Source organism: Amphiprion ocellaris, chromosome 4, assembly GCF_022539595.1.
Source record: "Amphiprion ocellaris isolate individual 3 ecotype Okinawa chromosome 4, ASM2253959v1, whole genome shotgun sequence".
Lineage (NCBI taxonomy): Eukaryota > Metazoa > Chordata > Actinopteri > Pomacentridae > Amphiprion > Amphiprion ocellaris.
Window position 1 is genome coordinate 18495160 of NC_072769.1, and position 19284 is coordinate 18514443.

Consider the following 19284-nt stretch of genomic DNA (forward strand, 5'->3'; position numbering starts at 1 on the left):
TTTTGGCTGGCTTAGTGGGTGATAGAGGCAATCTACCTCTATCACCTTTCCGAACCCATTTTGTGACCTTTTGTTTGGTTTATTTGTGTTGGGGTTCTTTGTTTTGTTACGGTTTTCCTTTTGATACTTTAATAAAGTTTGGGGTTCTGGGTATTTTCCTAGGGTCCCGCTTGGGAAACGTAACACCATCTACGTATTTAGAGTTGGTCTCTCCTGTGATAGCCATTCCCTCATGATAGCCTTTCTCTCAGCCACCAGCAATATATTCAATAAATATTTGCCTTTTTTTCAGCCAGTCTTGAATCCGAAAAGGAAAGTCTTACTCTCCAAACGAACATGACATCTGAAAATATCTTGTAAGGCACTATGAAGCTTTCTGCAGAAGGGTGAATGACAGGACAGTCCCAGAAGGGTGTAAACTTTTTTAACTTCTTACAATATTTTAGACAATCAGTTAAAGCACCAAATGTCTTAAATACTGATTGTTTCTAAAGCTTAGCAGGCACTCTGACATCAAACTCAAACTGTGTGAAACACTAAGAGATTCATAATCTTCACAGCATCCCACTCCAGCATCACACTTCTCAGCTTAAAGGATGGCATCATGTAAATCAGTAAAGTTTTGAAAAGTTAAACTTCTTTTGAAAGAAAGCAGCAACTGCTTTGTTAGTTTCTGCTTCATTTCTGAAAATGCAGGAAATTCTAAAAATTATTTACAAAAGCAGATGTTCTGTAAGACTTGCAGCAAACCTTTGTTAACTTTTATTGGAAATGACCAAAAAAATAAAAATGTATTTAGTTGTTAGAAAACTTTTAATGAAGCTTGTTCAAACATGTTTGAAATATTAGAACCAAGCTGTGCTTGCATCTGGCATTCAGCATGAGCGATGTGCACGCATACATTAACCGTCCTCTTACACATTGCTGAAAATGCAACCACAGCTACATCGTGCTCCACTCACGTAATTAGGAAACTGAAGGAACTTAACATTTTTACAGAACCAGAGTCATAATTAACAATTTAAACACTGTATGAATCCTACATTGAACCAGTGATAATCTGAAGCACTGGAATCTGTTTGAGGTCACCGTTGTTATCTGGGAAAGTGAGACTTCAGATGCTCTTTCAGAGCTGGTATAGTGGGAAGTTCTTTGCGACACATGTGGCAGCGGAGAGGCAGCTTCAACAGCTCACTGGTGCCTTCTTTCACAGTGACCTTTCCATCTGTTTCCAGCATCTGAATGACATCTGTGTGAAGGAAAACACTGTGTTAAGGCCAGAACATGTCACAATTGTTAACAACTCCTAGAAATACATAAATAGAATTTTTTCTTACCATGAGATTCGATGAAATAGTCAGTTGTAAATGAGTTCCAGTGCTTTTTGTTTTTTAAGCAAGGAGAGTCAAAGTCCTGGCTGATCACATGGAGGTGAACATGACTGTAAAAGATTTACAAAAAGATTTTTTTTTAATTGCTGTTTCTGGTGTGTGTTGAGCCTCTTCCTCCTCATGAACATCATGCTTTTATTCCATTACAGGTATCAATCTGTTTTCCTGCTTAATTTGCTAAAATTTTACAAAACAAATTACAAATACCTCACACTACTTTATAGACTTTATAATTCATGTGCATCTGAGCAGCAGCTCCCTAACCCCAATGTTTACTTGAGGTGGAAGATCAGTTTACTGCTTGTGTCTGGTGTTTAATTACCGTCTGCAATAGAAGTTTGCAATCAACAAAAGAAAAGTGTAACTGGAAGATGTTTCACAATCACTCCTGTTTACCCTCTGTCATATTAAGTTTATTACTTTTGCCACTAGGTGACGGTAAAGTGCACAGTTTAGTGTAACGAGCACTACAGAAACAAGAATGAAGCTGCAATAAGCTAAAGGCAAAACGAGCATTTTTCTAAATTTCTCTGATGGCTTTGTGCATAGGATTTTTATTAATCATGTTTTCGAGTAAAACACATTTCTATTACAAAGGTAATTTAAAGGTAATTACAACCAGATGGAGATTTCTTTTCAAAAAGAATAAGATGAATTAAACAGTGTTTTGTACAAATTGCAGATTTCAGACTTTCTTTCACTTTGAAACATAAAGATTAGGCCTTTTTGGCCTTTTGTTGGCTTTACTAGATAGGTTACTAGAGAGACAAGACTGCAAAATCAGGAGAAGATTTGGGGGGAAGACCTGAAGCAAAGGGCCGTATGCTGGAATGGAACCCAGGCCGCTGCGTCGGGGACTATAACCTCTGGTAATGGGACGCCCCATTTTAAGCAAGATTCAAATCAGCTGACTCAGATCACTGGTCATCTGATACTAAAAATTATTTATGAATATAAAACCTACAGTTGCCCCAGAAAATAGCTGCCAGTGATATCAAATATAGTTTTCTTTTTTGTAATGATAAAAAAAAAAAAAAAAAACACCAGAGTGGTCTTTCAAAGTAAAAGCACCATTCAAACAGTCTTTACTTACCTCATACTTGGGATGGCATGGTAACCTGTGCGGAAGCGTAGCGAGTGGGAATCTGGGCACTGCTGGATCATTTGGTCACCAACTCGCTGCATGTGTTTGACCAGATCACAATGTTCCTCACGCAAAGCCTTCAGACTGGGAATCGACTGCCAAGGGAGGACTAGCCAGTGGTGCCGAGCTTTGGGGTACTTATCTTTAATTACTACTACTTTATCATCCTTGTATACCTACAAAAATGGAAAAAAAAAATCTTAACTTCCTTTCTATGACCACAGGATATGTCTTCCAACATGGTTGTTTTATAAATGAGAAGCTCCTCACTGCATCAGCTAGGGTTAAATAAGTTGTTGCAGCTGAAACATATTCATCACTGCAGTAATTATCCAATGGAAGGCTCTTATCTATTTGTTTAGTTTAATCCAAGTGGCACCTTTTTTTTTTTTTTGGACAGGCAGTGTATTTTTTATACAATATCTACCTGCATCTTGGGGTCTTCCATTGATGTCTTCAGGCCTTGGCTCCAATGTCCAACATTTTCCTATAACAAATTTCAGGTAATATGTTACTTACATGAGCTCTATAAATGATTCATACAAGAGAGACATTATTAGACAAATTGAAATATTTTAAATAAGTGACCATCTGCTTTTTCTTCTTACACTCATTGTTTTGGCTTCTCCATGGCTGACTGGCACAGAGTTCTCTTCTGTCTGTTTGGCTGCATTCATAGTCTGAGCCTCTCTCTGGCTCTCTCTGTCCTCTGAAGCCGGCTCTCGAGGTCTTTTAGTGCTGCTGTGGTTACCATTTGGATCCGCTTTGAACTGTACAGTGTACGGGTAAAGCTGATTGACAATATGGAGCTGCTGTCCAGGCTTTATTTTGACCTCATTGCCTTTACCCACCACCACAGAGTCTACAGAGGTGGGGTTTAAACCCAGCTTTGGAATAAAAATGAGATGAGACAGAGTATTAACCAGTAGAACGCCATCTAACAATTATTTAAATATAAAATTTACTCATTACAGCAGACAGATAAAACATGCTCAAAATGCATAACAGATATGTAAAATAGCAGCGAGGACTAGAGAAATTTAAACAAGTTCAGAATTAACCTTAATTTATATTAACAAAACCAGTGTTTTATGTGTCTTACCTGTTTGACTTTGACATAGCCTTTGTTGCATTCTGCTTTCAGTTCAACTGGTTGGAAAGGGATAACATTAGCACTGGTTAAAGTTTGTTTGAAATATATACAAGCTTTTCAAATTTTATTGCTTTTCTTTCAAAATACATAAACACATAGGAAAGCATGACACCACGTGTTAAAGATGAAAACAGCAGTTTTCATGGAGACGTTTAGGTTGAAAAAAAAAAAATCCACCTTTATACGTACTAGTAATTGACCAAAAATAAAATTAAATGTACAAGGGAAATTTATTTATCTTTAGGGTTGTTTGTTTTATTAAAACCAAACAGCAATTAAGATTAGAATAATGAAATTTGCGCGAATTTTGCCTATAAATTCTGCTTCTGACTTGACTGTAATGGCAACATCACAACCTATAAATATAAGATTGTTATATAACAATTTTCTTTTCTGGTCAATTTTGTTTCATATTTTTTAACATAATCAGCTTGCATGATGATCAACATTGTTTTAGTACAGTCTTTTCCTCATGATAACACATTTTTACATATCACGTCACTAAAATTGAATTGACATTGACACTAAATGCCAAATAAATAGAAGGAACAATGTACACCAAGATCAATTTGAAACACAGTCTTAGCATGTCAAGGTGGATAACATTTGTTTGTTAAACTTTTGTGAAATTTAAGCTCACTTGGTTTACTAGTTTAGCTACTTGTTAATGCAGCCAGACTAATAAAAAATTAAATGTACAGTATTGTTACCTTGCTGCCAAGGAAATTTTTTGTCTTTGATAGTCACTTCTAGGCTTGGACCCAAGAAAACTGTCTGTAAATGAGGCAGATGAATGGGTTTGTGATTACCCTCCTCACTGATAAGTCATCAAATCTGCATTTTATCACCTTATGAAGATTTTCTGACATTCTATCTACCTTCGGGTCACTTGTTTTGGGACTGCTCTTGTCACAGTATTTTTGACATTTTACAGTATGTCCCCATAACCATATATTTCATTGGTGACATATATTTAATTGTCAGTTATGCGTTTATGTAATGCAGTCTAATTACAATCAAGCAGCCTTGCAATAAATCCTTTTGAGTTGATGTAATTTTGGTTTAATGTAACGCTAATTTTGAGGTCATATTTAATATCTTTGCTGCACTAAATTGCAAAATATAGATTATTTATAATGGTTGCCAAGACCAACAACATAAGGCCTTTTGCATAGTTTAGCCACATGATGATACACTTTCTTCGTACAATTACTGAAGGACTCTGCTCTCGTTAATCACAGTGACATGCAACAGAGACCTATTTACACACTTTTTCACCAAACTCCTACCACATTATAACTACTTCTGAAAACAACGTGTCTTGACATACCATGCAGATAAATTTAGGTGGAAAATGTAAATTAAAATTAAATGCAACTAAGCAGAAGGAACAACTTACACCATCATCACGTTGAAACGTCGTCTCAGCATATTTACTATTAAGTTTTTATGACCTTGTCCTATTTTACTTACTTACGGAAACGTTTTACACTTGCTTGCTTCACAAACTTAGCTACTTGCTAACGCAGCCTGTCTATGAAATTGAAATGTATCGTGTTTTTACCTTGCTCCCGAGAGCATTTTTTGTCTTTGATAGTGGTTTCTGGGCCACGGCCCAGCACAACTGTCTGTAAATGAGGCAAACGGATGGGTTTGTGATTACCCTCCTCGCTGATAAGCCAGCAAATCGGCATTTTAGCATCTTACGGACGCAATTTCTGTTTCTGTTAGCTTCATCTACATCAGAGCCTACGATTGTTTTGAGGGCTGGTCTCGTCGCAGAAGAGTTACGTCACTGTGCGCGACATTCCTCCACGGTTAAGAAGCTTCTGGAAGAGCTGCTGTGAACCGACGACTGCCCGTAATCTGTGAGGGTTCCAAACTGTCTTCATAAAAGGTTGGAAAATAGCTTATTCGGCATTTAATACGTTTGTACTAGTGTCACACGTAATTTTTAACTTATGTTTGGGAAAACAACCTGGCTAGCATGTTACCCTTAGTCGGGCTAAGTAGCTAAAACAGCGACCTAAGGCCTGATTAGCCCCGGTTTGTACCCCTCATCATGCGGGTGACGGAGGTAATTTAACCGTCGGCTTATCTAACGATTAATTTACTTGAGATGATTTAAAATCTCCAAATGTCGTTTAAAACGTGTAATTTTTTTCCCCTGAATGTATTCTGTAATTCACAAATACTCTTCTAGTCGACTGTATTAAAAAGCATCTCGTCCACTGAATGATGAAAAATTGTTTATCAACGTTTTACTAAGTTACAACTCTGTTTTGGATTCAAAACAAAGATGGCTACCCGACGCTGGATAGAAGACAGAGTCGCTGCTTCACTTGTTTTTTTCCTTTTCTTTTGTTCAGGGTATTGCTCATACTCTAAACCGAGATTCCTTAAATGAGCAAAAAAGGAAAATCACAGTTTATCATTTGGAAGTATATAACTGTCAGCAATCCTGTATGTTTGGTGCTTTCAGAACTGTTCAATTTTAGCTTCTTTCTGCTTTTATTATAGAGGCAGTATATGACAGAAAAGCTTTAGCAAGTACAGAAATAAAGGGCAAAATAAAGCTTGTGGTTTCAAATCATGGGTGTCAAAATTACAAGGCATGCTTCTCAACCTTTACACTATCGTAGCACACTATATGAACACCTTATCATCTTCTTATTTAGACTATTCTGTTGTGTTATTATTAGTTAAAGCTACACTGCTCTATGTAGTAGAAGGAAAACAAACATGACATGCCATCAACGTGACAAACAAGTTTGTAAACAAGGAAACAAGCCCTAAATATTAACCTTGTAACCCGGTTATTTTATTTATTAAGCAACACACATGTTATTAAGCTTAGGGTTGATCAGTAAAGCAGTGCTTGTGCAAATATATTGCATTATGCAATTTCATTCTGACAATAATTGATGGAGGATTGTGCTTTTAAGTTTCAAAACGGATAAAATTATAGCCTCCTTGGTAGAGGTAATCGCATATAAAGAATGTAAAAGAAAACAGTAGGACATGGTTGCTCAGCAGGCTTAGAGCTGCTGACCTATTGTGAAATATAATTAGGGCAGCAAGCCCTTTCCTAACTAACAGCAAGACTTTCAGCTGTCAGCAGTGCTACAGATTACCTCTGAGGAACCACAACCTAGCTGTTTCTGGAGCTGCTGGATCGTGTTGCATTACAATGAGTGGTATATCTTGTCTTTTTATATCAGATTGAGTGGTTAGAGTAAATATTACAAATCCAACGCAGTTCAGTGACCATTATGTTTACGTTTCAACTATGAAAAAAATTAGATTAGATTTTGTTGAACAAATTCAACAAATCTGAGGATTGTAACTTTCATGAAGGTGCTATTTATTGCATGTATCAGTTTTAGATGGGTGTTCCTAATAAACTGGAAACAGAGTTTAAATGTACACATTTATGCATACATAAAACCCTTATTGCTATGTCCTGTATGGGCATGTTTGTGGCAATGAATTATGGAGTTGTAAGTTTCTTAGTAGTTTTTTTTTCATATATACATATACCACAGGTGACCATTATACAAGATCATATTATGAGCCTTTCACAGTCAGACCTTGACACTGGGTATATTTTGCATTTTAAATCATGTTATTGTAAACATATATTTGATTGGTGACATATATTGAGTTAATGCTGCATGTGTACGTTATGTACGAACACCGAATCATGTGACCTAAATATGTAGCGGGCGGCGGGAATTGATGGAACTTGGAAGCACCTCCACAATTTAGTTGATTGTTCCTTGTATCATTTCCAATGGATAGGTCCTGATAACTCCGCAGCGGTGGATTTGTAGTAGGATCGCAATCATGTGATTGTCAGCAGGCAGCTGACGTAGCATTCAGTTGTTGTCATAGTTACAGTGATGCCGTGCCGGTATCTCGCAATGATACAGAAATCTTTAACAAATCCATGGATTCAGACTATAAGCCGCATCACTGCCAAAATCTAATCAGGTGGTTCTTGTACTATTTCTGTCTTTCCCTGAAAATTTCATCCAAATCTGTTAGTCCATTATTACTCCGCCACGTTCCATGGCGGAGTAATAAGCTATAGAGAAAAAAATTAATAATTCTAGAATGAATGGGATGATTTTGTTGGGAGATGCATCTGTTTAAAAAAAAAAATCTAAAAAACTGAAAAAAGAAATTTAAATCCTTTGTGATAAGAAATCTGGCAGAGGCACCCAAAATAGCTGGATTCGTTGAATTGCTCTCCGATCTGGCTTTGCACTTATCATACAGAGTTTTGTGGAGCTAATTTCAATTAACTGAGTTGGTTCATGTTGTAGCAACAATTTCAAGACACCAGAGACAGAGTACCTGTTTATGTTAAACACTGTTCTCTCTGTAGCCAAAAACACACAACTGATGTTTTTGCCTAATACAACCAAATTTTCCTGTTTCGTGTTTCTTTGCTGTTTGTCATGCATTTTGCTGCACACATGTAGTGCCTGTATGTCAACAACTTTTATGTCTTGTGAATAAAGTAAATAAAACAACCTTGCATGTTCCAAGCTACTAAATTTAAAGTGCATTATGTTGTTAGAAAGATTCTTCTTGGAAATTTCACAGTGTGCACTTTCTGTTAGCAAAAAAGCTGTTGTATTTGATGTAATTGGCCTTCATGTTGCACTTCTTGCAATGTGATGATTACCCATGTGCAATCACAGTGATAAAGTCTAAACAATATATTGTGCAGCTCTGAATTGATTTATCAGTTCAGTAATGAAATCTGTCTAATGCAGTCAATTTGCAGTCACAATATTCCTGCAATAAATCCTACTTTCTGAACGTTTCTTGAGTTGGAGAAATTTTGATTCAACTTAATACTACTTTTAATCGCCACATTTAATCGTGGTGTTATGTTGACTGGCATCTTGAAAATAACATTGTTTGTTCACCCCCTGTTGACAAACAACTTCCTGCTTTCATTTTCTAATTTAAACAGAGAAATGCATATCCAAACTCCGTTCTTATTAAGCTGAGTCAAGACTCAGTATTTGATAGTTCTATGACCAGCAACATAACATCCTCTCTCATAGTGCAGCAGCATGAAGATCTCTCTTTTTTCAGTGATATGTAACAGAAATGTATTCATGTTCTACTCATCTAAACTCGTTCCGTGTGATTACCTTGCATTCAGAGGCCGAGTATTGGCAGGCAAGATTTTCTCCGGTAGCTTTAGAAGCGTTCTGGTGTTAAGTTGGAACAGAATATTTCAATACTAATTTTGTTTTTGTCTTCTTCCCAAGGTTACCTGTTAAAGGCAAACATGGTCAAGGAAACAGGTTTTTATGACACACTGGGTGTGAAACCCAATGCTACTCCAGATGAACTGAAAAGGGCCTATCGCAAACTGGCCCTGAAATATCACCCTGACAAAAATCCTACTGAAGGAGACAAGGTATCAACATTTTTTTACTCCCACAGTCATCAGCAGCATTGCCAGATATGTCTTACAACCCTGTCTTTTTGTCGCTTTTTTTTCCAAAGTTCAAGCAAATTTCACAGGCATATGAGGTGTTGTCAGATGCCAAGAAGAGAGATGTGTATGACCGTGGTGGTGAAAAGGCTATAAAGGAAGGAGGGACAGGTGGTGGTGGTGGAGGTGGGAGCTTTGCGTCACCAATGGATATCTTTGACTTGTTTTTCGGTGGAGGCAGCCGGATGCACAGAGAACGGAAAGGTACGCAAATATCAGAAAAATACTGAGTGTGCTGAAATAATGTGTACAGTTGTGAAAGTGATTCGGATCGGAAAGTTTTGTGGTCTGATTGTGTAGTAATGCCCTACTTTAGTATTAAATTATCGACTGTTGGTGGCCTTAATGTTACTTAGTTTTCGGTCAGTCAGCATGTAAAGTGTTATATTAGCCAAGATTAACCGTCTAGAGTTTCTGAAGGCTGGTCAAACATTTTTTGCTGCCACAGAGGAAGTAAATTCATGATGACTTAAAATCAGCTCCCACCGTTTCAAACCATCCAACATCTTAATAGCAGAATAAACAGAAAATCTGTCTCAGGGAATAGAATTACTGATCTAGATAATAGAAAAATAATAGAAAAATGTGGTCGGTGAAAATGGTTTGCACTGCTTCTAAAGCTTTCAAGAGTCTACAACTGATAGACAGGATAATACCACAAAGGTGGCTTTTACATATTATGGTATTTCAAGTATCATATGAGAAAGAGTTTAAATAATAAGGCCTCTCTTTTCCTTGGAAATTTTGCTAACAGGGTAATTTCAAAAGACTTTCCTCAAAGTCTTTACCCCAGAAAGCTGGCTGATTAGGTTCACTAAATTGTGATCAGTTGCTGTCTGTCTGGTTTGTTGTTCTCTAAGGATTTTCTTTTCAGCCTTTCTTTAAAAAATGTATCTGTCTTTTATTTCATCTTACTCAGTCAAAACTCTCTCAAGACTAAATAACTTTTAAGCCTGGCTCTGCTGCTCTGTGAACAGCATTTACTGACATATAGGTCAAAGCATTTAATCCCAAGACATTTCCAAATAATTGGTATTACATAGCACTGAAAGCAGCCATACTGTGATTTCATCTTTCAAAATGATTATTATTACTATTTCAAGAATGCCATTATGCATCAGAGAAATCTGGAAATGCAATATGATTTAAAAAAAATAGATGCTACTTGAGAATTTTGCTTGTCTTATTCCTAAAGGTCATATTAACAACTTCTATGATGTGTCTGACAATGCAATGTGTTCTTTTGCAGGCAAAAATATTGTTCATCAGATCACAGTGACACTGGAAGATCTTTATAATGGAGCAACAAGAAAACTTGCTGTCCAGAAGAATACCATTTGTGAGAGATGTGAAGGTATGACTTTACTATGCTGCTGGACTTGTTTGGTAATCAATGTACAGTTTTTCAGCTCAGTTGAGTAAAAGTAATCCACTTCTTGCTTACCAGGTCACCTGAGTTTATAGGTTGAGAATAAATCAGACCTAAAACCAAAAAAATCTGACCTTTATTATTTAGACCGTTCACAGTTTGTTTGTTTTTTTTGTTGTTGTTTTTTTGGAAGGTCGTGGGAGTCGTAAAGGAGCGGCACAGATGTGCATGTCTTGCCATGGAACAGGAATGCAGGTCCGCGTGCACCAGTTAGTACCAGGTATGGTACAGCAAGTGTCCACAGTGTGCCTCAGCTGCCAAGGACAAGGACAGAGACTTAACCAGAAGGACCGCTGTAAATCATGTGGAGGCCGGAAGATCCTGCGACAGAAGAAGACCTTGGAGGTCCACATTGACAAAGGTAAGAAAAAAAGGAGAACTAATATAGATACACTACCATTCAAAATTTTGTGGTCACTCAGGTAATTTCATGTTTTCCATGAAAACATGACCCACTCATATTCATGTGCTAACATAATTTCACAAAGGTTTTCTTATCATCAAATAGCCTTTCAACCCCATTAGCTAACACAATGTAGCATTAGAACACAGGAGTGATGGTTGCTGGAAATGTTCCTCTGTACCCCTATGTAGATATTCCATTAAAAATCAGCCGTTTCCAGCTAGAATAGTCATTTACCACATAAACAATGTCTAGACTGTAGTTCTGATTAATTTAATGTTATCTTCATTTTAAAATGCTGTTTTTTCAAAAATACGGACATTTCTAAATGACCTCAAACTTTAGAATGGTAATGTATACATCTGTGTCTGCTCGAGGATGAAAGAAAAAAAAGGTATTTTCTACTTATATTACCTCTTTTCTCATTTGCCACAGGAATGAGAGATGGCCAGAAGATCGTTTTCCATGGAGAAGGAGACCAGGAGCCAGGACTTGAACCAGGTGATATCATCTTTGTCCTGGATCTGCGAGAACATTCAACATTCACCAGGTAAAAAAACAGTTTTGTGTCTTTTTGTTACTGATGCCATATAAAGTCTAACGAAATGAGAGCAGTATGCATAGTCTACATGCACTTTGTTTATGGGAGATTTATTGATTGCTTTTAAATGCAAAAGTAGTTAATGAATCAAAGCTGGGGAACAAAATTTGCTTTTCATCGTGTTTTAATTTGAGTTTGTTTATAACACAAAACACAATATTTTTTGTTAAATCTTCAGTTGGTAGTAGAAGCACCTTGGCTCTTTAAAAACACATAATATTGTTCAACTTGTTCTTTTTGTTGTCATCAGAAAAGGGGAGGACCTCATCATGTCAATGGAGCTGCAACTAGTGGAGGCTTTGTGTGGTTTCAAAAAGCCTGTTCAGACACTGGACAACAGAACTATCCTCATCACGTCACATCCAGGTACAGTAAATCATTAATCGCATAGCTGCCTCTGATATAGAATAGCGTATCATCTAGAGTCAGTCATCTTGCTTTTATGTTTTAAAGTTTTCATGACTAATGTGATCCATTGTTACTTTTTTTTATTTTTTTTCATCACAGGGGAACTGATCAAACCTGGAGACACAAAATGTGTCCTGAATGAAGGGATGCCCACGTATCGCAGACCGTTTGAAAAGGGACGTCTTATCATCCACTTTTCGGTAAGAAGTTCCTCAGTAGCTGAATTCTTTAGCCTTTTTTCTTGTTTACGATATTTTTACTGTAGACGTATTTCACTAAAGCACTACTGTCAAGATCACATATGCAAACATGCACACATTGATCATCTCCTCCCTTACAGTAGCAAACCACACACCTTTTATTGGCTGTCTGGACCATTGTCATGTAAAGTTTGTCTCTCTGTTGCATTTGTCTATGTATAATCACCTGATACTTTGCTACCAATAAAATACCAAAAAGCGAAAAGAGATTAGCATTTATGCACGCACACATGAAAGTAGTATATATTTAGAGCTGCAGCTATTTAGTAATCGAGTATTCTATCGATTATTGTGGCTGAGTATTGTACATATATAGTATAGTACAGTGATATTCAACTCAAACTCATAGGAACCCCACATGTATTTAGTTGGTGATGCAGAAATTGCATAAATATGTTTTTATGTTTGGTCCATTTAAACTGCTGCTACTGTAGCTGATAGAACACAAATAAGAAAACTGATCAGTTTATTAGTATTTATTACAGAGAAAATTCAGCCAGTAACATTAGTTTCACTTTGATTTGGCCACATATTAAAGTGATTTCCTTCATTATGAGACAGTGTCAGACCTACATGCACTTCAATACAATATCATGCTTAAATATCTGTAGTTTGATGGTTTTATTGTGCAGCGGTCTGTTAGAACTAATCAGCTGCATTGATCAGTAAAAATATACATTAATGCACATTTAATAGTTTTCTATCAGCATTCCTGTCTTACATAGTTTCCAGTAGCAGCTTTTTACCGTTATAAATTTTTATATTCCTCATTGTTCTCCATTAAAACAACCTGTTGGCTGAAGCAGCTGAACGCCATTGGTTCGTTTTGTGTGGAAAATGAGTCAAATAATGTGTTAAACGTTCCTGTTTGTGTGGTAAGTTTGAAGCAGAAAGTCTGACTTAACAAAGAAAGTTGAAAACCACCTTCACACCTGTTAACTCTGACTGAGGTTTTAGTTTTTGTCGAGCTGACTCACACAAAGAAAACCTGGATTTCTTGAACTGCCTTCATAGTTCAGTCCTCTGATCTGCTAAATGCCATAAACACTAGAAAAGCTGCGCCGGTTAAATTAGAAGTGTCCTGTCAAATTTAAAATCCCCTTACAATTTATTGATTGTAGGTCTGGATTAGAGCTGCAGCTATCGATCATTTTAGTAATCGGGTCTTCTATCGATTTTTCTGGCGGTTAATCGAGTAATCAGATTTCGCACTAGGCATGCGCATTACAGCATCAAAAGCCAAAGTGAGCGTGCTGTGCAACAGAAATAACCGTCCTGGACACATACATAGTATAGTACAGGGGTATTGGACATATATAGTATAGTCCAGGGGTATTCAACTAGAACTCAAACCCATGGGAACCCCACATGTACTTAGCATCACTGTAACCATGACAACAAGTGAACACTACGTCAGGTACCTGGTGACGATCACATGATTGCGATCCTGCTACAAATCGACCGTTGTGGACTTATCAATCGGAAATTATGCAACGACTGAGAAGCCTTGACGGAATACTGCGCACTCTACGTGCAGGTATGGACTCAAATGCAGCTGGATCTCAACGTTTGTCTAAGACCCATACCCACTCTACTTCCCACTGGCTCCTGATATTAGTTTGGTTGGGAGCAAAAGCTGCGTTCCCCTCGTTCCATTGGTAGACGAAGTCGATTGGCAGTGTAGTCCTTTTTTTTTTTCCGAACCAAACGCCGGCACCGCGTGCCAGAATTCCGACACAGTGCTTGAATACTTACAGAAAACATACAGTAATGGTATGTGTCCACTAGATGGGTTTTTCCTGCACATAAACATGCCATATCTTAAAATCACACGAAACGCATGGTGGTCCGTCACTAGCGGGCCACAACATTGTCACATGACAATGCTTGAGCTTCAGCGGACCACTGCGTTGTCACATGACCGAGCTTTCAGCTTGACAGTCCGGCAGATGCGTCGGATAAACACAGCGGCTCGGCCGCAAGCTTTCTCTTTTATTTCAAAAACACTGCAGGCAAAAGTATTTCTGAAAGCATTTGAGGCGAGAAATAAGCTGTGCAGCAGCTGAATCTGTCCTGGATTTAGTTCACCAACGGCTAGTTTGGACGACCGTCTAGACCGCGAACTGATTGGACACTGCTGCCGTAAACAATAGAAAAGATGCACTGGTTAAAATAGAAGTGTCCCATTAAATTTAAGGACTCGGTTTGTATCGAATGAAGTCTTGGTCCGGCCCCGGACCGCGGTCTGCCATTTCATGACCTGGGGTCTAGCATGTAGATGATTAAACGAAGCCTCGATTCAGAGAATTTTGCCTTGAGGAATTTTAATAATCGAATTACTCGAGGAATCGTTTCAGCTCTATATATATCATAATGTACTTGCAATGCTCAGCGCTGCACTGCTATGTACATGGTCGTTGTAATTCAACTGTTTATGGTTGTTTCCTTTAGGTGGTGTTCCCACAGGCCAACTTCCTCCCCAAACATAAGCTGAAAGAGCTGGAGCGCTACCTTCCAGAGAAGAAGGATGCGGAGCAGCCAGACAGTATGGATGACGACCTGTACATCTACGCTGACCTGGAGGACTGTGATTTTGAGAACAGAAAGAGATCCAAACATCAGTACTACTACATGGATGAAGACGACTACGCTAGCACTGGTGGTGTTCAGTGCCACACGTCTTAAATAACGGCTGATCTCTGCCTGGTCTAGGAGCCCAAATCCTCATCTCTAATGCAAAGCACCTTTTTCGAATTTTGTGCACTTTTCATTTTGTTGCATTTCTTAAAATCATTTACTCTCTTAAGGTTTTGTTTGAAGCTGAATCTTAAAACTGTGTCTCAGTGCCCTCCTGATTTATTGTAATATTTTTGGGATAGCGTAGTGTATGATTAAGTTCCAGGCTCTGAACTCGGGTCCAGCTGAATGGGATTCCCCATCATCTCTTGGACTTTATTTTAATCCTTTTTTTCTTTCTGTTCCAGTCACACTGTGATTAAAGACGAGGGCTGGTATAACAGGCTTCAGAGGAAAGAGAAAAAAAAGCTTTTTGCCTAATCAAGGACTGCCTGCTTTTTATGCAGTTACACTGAAACTGACGCCAATATTGATATGAAAATAGCCTTTTTATAGTGTTACTAAATCATTTGTTATGAATCACTTGTTGATGACTCATCCAATCCACTGTCTTTGAGGACCCGGTATTCGGATGATGGTGGAGGGGGACGTGCATTGAAGCTTGAGTTAAACCATTCACGCTGTTTTACCCTTTCAAGGGCTATTTTTTTTTTTTTTTTTTTTTTTTTTAATAGAAATTTAAAAACAATCTTGAAAATGTGAATTGAGATGAGTTGCCAGGCAGGCTAGCGTTTAGGTTTACGCCACTCAATTGTATGTCATTCCAGCTAATATTTAAGTTGAGTTTAATATTTTTACTTATTCTGAGCTGTAGTCTGGTTTGTGCTGATGCCAAGTATGCATTGGATCTTTTAATACATAAAATCAGCAGTTTTGTTACATGACATGATAAATAGTGTTTGGAAAGACCTCAGAAGGTTATAAAGTGCCAAGCTGCACCCATGTTATATTAATAAGAGTGTCTAATGTGAGTGGAAGGCAGTTTTTAGTTGTAGTTTTTACATTATTACATGATTAAGAGTTCAGCTGTTTCTCTGGTCTGTCTTAATTTAAGTTACAAATCAAAGTAGAAAGCTAATTTTGTTGATGGGTTTTTCTGATGTTGGCACACAAGCAAAAGAAGATGGAGTATGCCATTCTAAATCAAGACACTTGGTCAGATTCGGAAAATATCTGCTTACAGACAGGTGTTCGTAAACAGAAATGATCTTGGACCAATCTGTTGAACACTGTTCCAGTTTGTTCAATGCTGTGGGAGCGAGAGGAACAGCAAATCTGGCACATGCTAACTATCTACATAAGCTAAATACCAACAAACTGTCTCCAGAATGGCAGACTTCATCTTTAGTTGATCCCTTCTTTCATATTTACAGTCCTACATGTAAATGCCAAATGAGTCATGGGAGGCAAATCTGATACCTCAGAAGTGTCTGCCTGTTTGCAAGCCTTATCATAACTTGAAGTTGCTTGATAATGCAGTTTTTTTTCCTCATGATTGTTTGCCTTGGATATTTAAAACTGTTTTACTCAAAGAGGAGGGGTCCTTAAGTAGACTGACGGTTGTTCTTAAAAGCAGTTGTGATTTTTTTGAGTCCTCATAATTTCAGGGGATGTCAATGCAAAGTTCAACTTAAATACGTGTTGTCAAGTTTTTAATGTAACTTGAGGTATGTTGGGACCACGGATCTGTTGTTTGTGTTTTCTAATTAAATGTCATTTGAGAGTATTTCTAAAACATGTTGTTGCAATGCATAGAAACACTAATGCATGTTTAACATTACCGGAGTCATCTATTGGCAGACAAACCGTTCCAGTCTTTTAACTATACATCTTCTTTTCTAGATAAAGTGTCTGCATTTTATACCAAGATAATTATTTTTTTTAAGATTAAGACAGTGCTCCAATTTTTCAAAAGCGACTCATGTTTCCTGTTTCCAGTTTCCCGTATGTGATTATTCAACTGGCAGAAACCGATCAATCGTTAAGTTCATTTTTAAAATCTAACTTTCAGGTTTTAGGTTCACATCTATAAAAATAAGTATTGGCTGGGTTTTAGTTTATGATTATGTTATATTAGATATGTCTACACCATACAAAAAGATACATTTTCACTGTTTCCTGAAACGTTATTGATTTCAGTGGCATAGTAACAAAAAAAAGAACTCGAGTTACTGAGTTTTATGCGGCTCCAGAGGAAATCAAATGAAGGCAGCATGTTCATTGGTTTTCATGTTTCTGCTCAACGCTACGTTGGGGCATCAAAGGGCACAGATGACCCCAAGGCCCAGTGGGGGTCCATGCCAAGGGTGGTGGTGCTGAAGTGGGTGTGGATAAGGAGCCCAGTTTTAAATATTCTCTGTAGTTAAACTCTGCTCGAGCTTCATCGTTGTCCTGCAAAACGAGAGGAAGAATATCTCGTTGCACATTACAGGAAACATTCAGTCCCTGGATGTGTTCCAGGCTGCAAAGTTAGTTTTTGTTACAGTAAGAGGACAAGTTTAAGAGCTTCAGTCCTGGAGATTGTTTCAGAATGAAAACTGCAGGTTTGAAATCCTCAGTGTGTGTGTAGTTAGTCATCAGAGATGCTCACACTCTGAGCTCTGCAGTATCACAAACCAACTGTTATGTATTGTTGCCTGTTTTGTTTCTCCCTGGTGTTGTTCGCTGTTTACTACAATTCTACAATTTCATTGAGCAGATGCTTTTATCCAAAGCGATCTGAAGTAGATACAACACACAGTTGATGTCAGTGATGCTTCCTGGACTGTTTCGGCTCCTTCAACATCACACTCCGTCATCCAGGACACCCAGGCAGAGTAGATCAGGGCTGGGTTGTGTCCAGGTGTCGCAGCGCCCCCCACAGGTTAAAGGGGCACATTACATAAGTTTATACTCCTTTCTGCTCCTTTTCACTCAGAAGTTTGGAAACATTTGTTTTTGTATTGTATTGAATTGTTTTTTTTTTCCCTTTTTGTCAATGAATGACAACTACCTAAAGAAGGTACCTAGTACATAACATATTGACTTAATGTACATAATATACTGACTTAATGTCTGTCAAAATCCAGATAATAATGAGACTGAAATCTGTCACGTGTTAGATTCACATCTGAAACAATATTTCTCAGTTTTCACTGGATGTAATTCCAGGATTTGCAGAAACATTATTACATCTCCTGCAGTCCTGTTTTCTGCCCACAGCTGCTGCTTGTCAGATTATTTTCTCTGGCTTTAATAAACACCTGCAGCATCCCGTAGCTTCAGTGCTTCTCTGCACATTTACGCACAGCAGCGGTGACTTCATTAAGATCAATAATGTTCAGTCCCTTCTACACACCAGATATGTCGGTTGTTCCACACAGATTCGAGGTTTATAGGGTTTAATTATTTGTATTAAATTTTCTGTGGGTCAATCCTTAACTCCATCAGAGCTGCCAGGAGACTTTTATTAACAAAAGCGGCCAAAATTACATAAATAATCCTCGGTCCCCTTAATGTCTGAATATTTCCTCTTTCACAGACTACTTGAGTGCTTGAGCTCTGACTCTGCATGATATGGACCTCAGTGATGCTGTGTGGACGCATCAGCTGCTGAAGGACTTTAGCATGATTTTAGTCCAATAATTTACATTTCAGGATCTAGTTCCCACCAAGATGCTTCAATCAGAGGCTGATTTTATCAGGAAAGGTTCAGGTAGCTTTGAGGCTCCGTACGTTTCTCACAGCTGATGGTTTGATCAGTTTGACTGATTCTGATGTTTTCTTGTTGTAAAATAGTTTTCTCTACGTTTAACTGTATAACCGTACAGGAAAACGTGTTGATAAAACTGTTGTTTTGTTTTGGGATTATGAATTTAGTCTAATTTAACATCGAAAATTTTGGTGGAAAATGGCTACTGGTCCATTTTTCATAAAATGCTCCAAATATAATCAGTTGTGTGTGAAGCACTGAAGGTCCTCAGAGCCTCTTTTTAAAGTTTCCAATTAAAGGTTCAATTTATTATAATGTGGATATTGATTTAAATCTGCTGAAAATCAATGATTTACATGGTAACTGTGAAAAATGTCAAAAACCTGTATTTTATAAATGGTTGCTTGTTATTTTAAAATGTTTGACCAGAAAATTAATATACTTTTTGCTGCACATTAAGGACTAAAAATGATAATAAAATGATAATTCCTGAAAAACTTGATGTCAAAAGTTTAAGAAACAAGATGGCGACTGGGCCACGATTCATAAAATGCTCCAACTATAATCCCATATATGTGAATCACTGAAGGTCCTCAGAGCCTCTTTTAAAACCTTTCTAAAGCAAAATTCAATTTATGATGATGTG

At 37.6% G+C, this 19284-nt stretch overlaps 2 protein-coding genes across 4 annotated transcripts; one reads left to right on the forward strand and one right to left on the reverse strand.

Annotated features, from left to right (window-relative positions):
* Positions 1 to 794: 794 nt before the first annotated feature.
* Positions 795 to 5468, reverse strand: aptx (aprataxin). 3 transcript variants are annotated; one of them, XM_055010103.1, is made up of 8 exons: positions 5253 to 5468; positions 4399 to 4462; positions 3638 to 3684; positions 3144 to 3422; positions 2963 to 3022; positions 2485 to 2711; positions 1338 to 1441; positions 795 to 1249 (listed from the first exon to the last, which is right to left on the reverse strand). In XM_055010103.1, the coding sequence occupies exons 1-8, from the start codon at positions 5388 to 5390 to the stop codon at positions 1095 to 1097; spliced, it is 1074 nt and encodes a 357-aa protein (XP_054866078.1). In that variant the 5' UTR covers positions 5391 to 5468; the 3' UTR covers positions 795 to 1094. The 3 variants fall into 3 exon arrangements, with proteins under 3 accessions (XP_054866078.1, XP_023142584.1, XP_023142586.1); XM_023286816.3 differs by lacking the exon at positions 4399 to 4462 and having other exon boundaries at positions 5253 to 5467; XM_023286818.3 differs by lacking the exons at positions 3638 to 3684; positions 4399 to 4462 and having other exon boundaries at positions 3144 to 3305.
* Positions 5440 to 16673, forward strand: dnaja1 (DnaJ heat shock protein family (Hsp40) member A1). Its single transcript, XM_023286820.3, has 9 exons — positions 5440 to 5585; positions 8980 to 9131; positions 9221 to 9413; positions 10459 to 10563; positions 10772 to 10999; positions 11477 to 11591; positions 11893 to 12008; positions 12150 to 12250; positions 14762 to 16673. The coding sequence occupies exons 2-9, from the start codon at positions 9000 to 9002 to the stop codon at positions 14993 to 14995; spliced, it is 1224 nt and encodes a 407-aa protein (XP_023142588.1). The 5' UTR covers positions 5440 to 5585; positions 8980 to 8999; the 3' UTR covers positions 14996 to 16673.
* The last annotated feature ends 2611 nt before the right edge of the window (positions 16674 to 19284 follow it).

Bases quoted from the DNA above. Each gene is read 5' to 3' on its own strand.
- aptx (XM_055010103.1), bottom strand. From the start codon at position 5,390: ATGCTAAAATGCCGATTTGCTGGCTTATCAGCGAGGAGGGTAATCACA. The intron at 3,685-4,398 runs GTAACAATACTG...CTTTCCAACCAG, and splicing joins AAAATTTCCTTGGCAGCAAG to TTGAACTGAAAGCAGAATGC. The intron at 3,023-3,143 runs GTAAGAAGAAAA...AATTTGTTATAG, and splicing joins GAGAAGCCAAAACAATGAGT to GAAAATGTTGGACATTGGAG.
- dnaja1 (XM_023286820.3), top strand. From the start codon at position 9,000: ATGGTCAAGGAAACAGGTTTTTATGACACACTGGGTGTGAAACCCAAT. The intron at 10,564-10,771 runs GTATGACTTTAC...TTTTTTTGGAAG, and splicing joins CATTTGTGAGAGATGTGAAG to GTCGTGGGAGTCGTAAAGGA. The intron at 11,000-11,476 runs GTAAGAAAAAAA...CATTTGCCACAG, and splicing joins GGAGGTCCACATTGACAAAG to GAATGAGAGATGGCCAGAAG.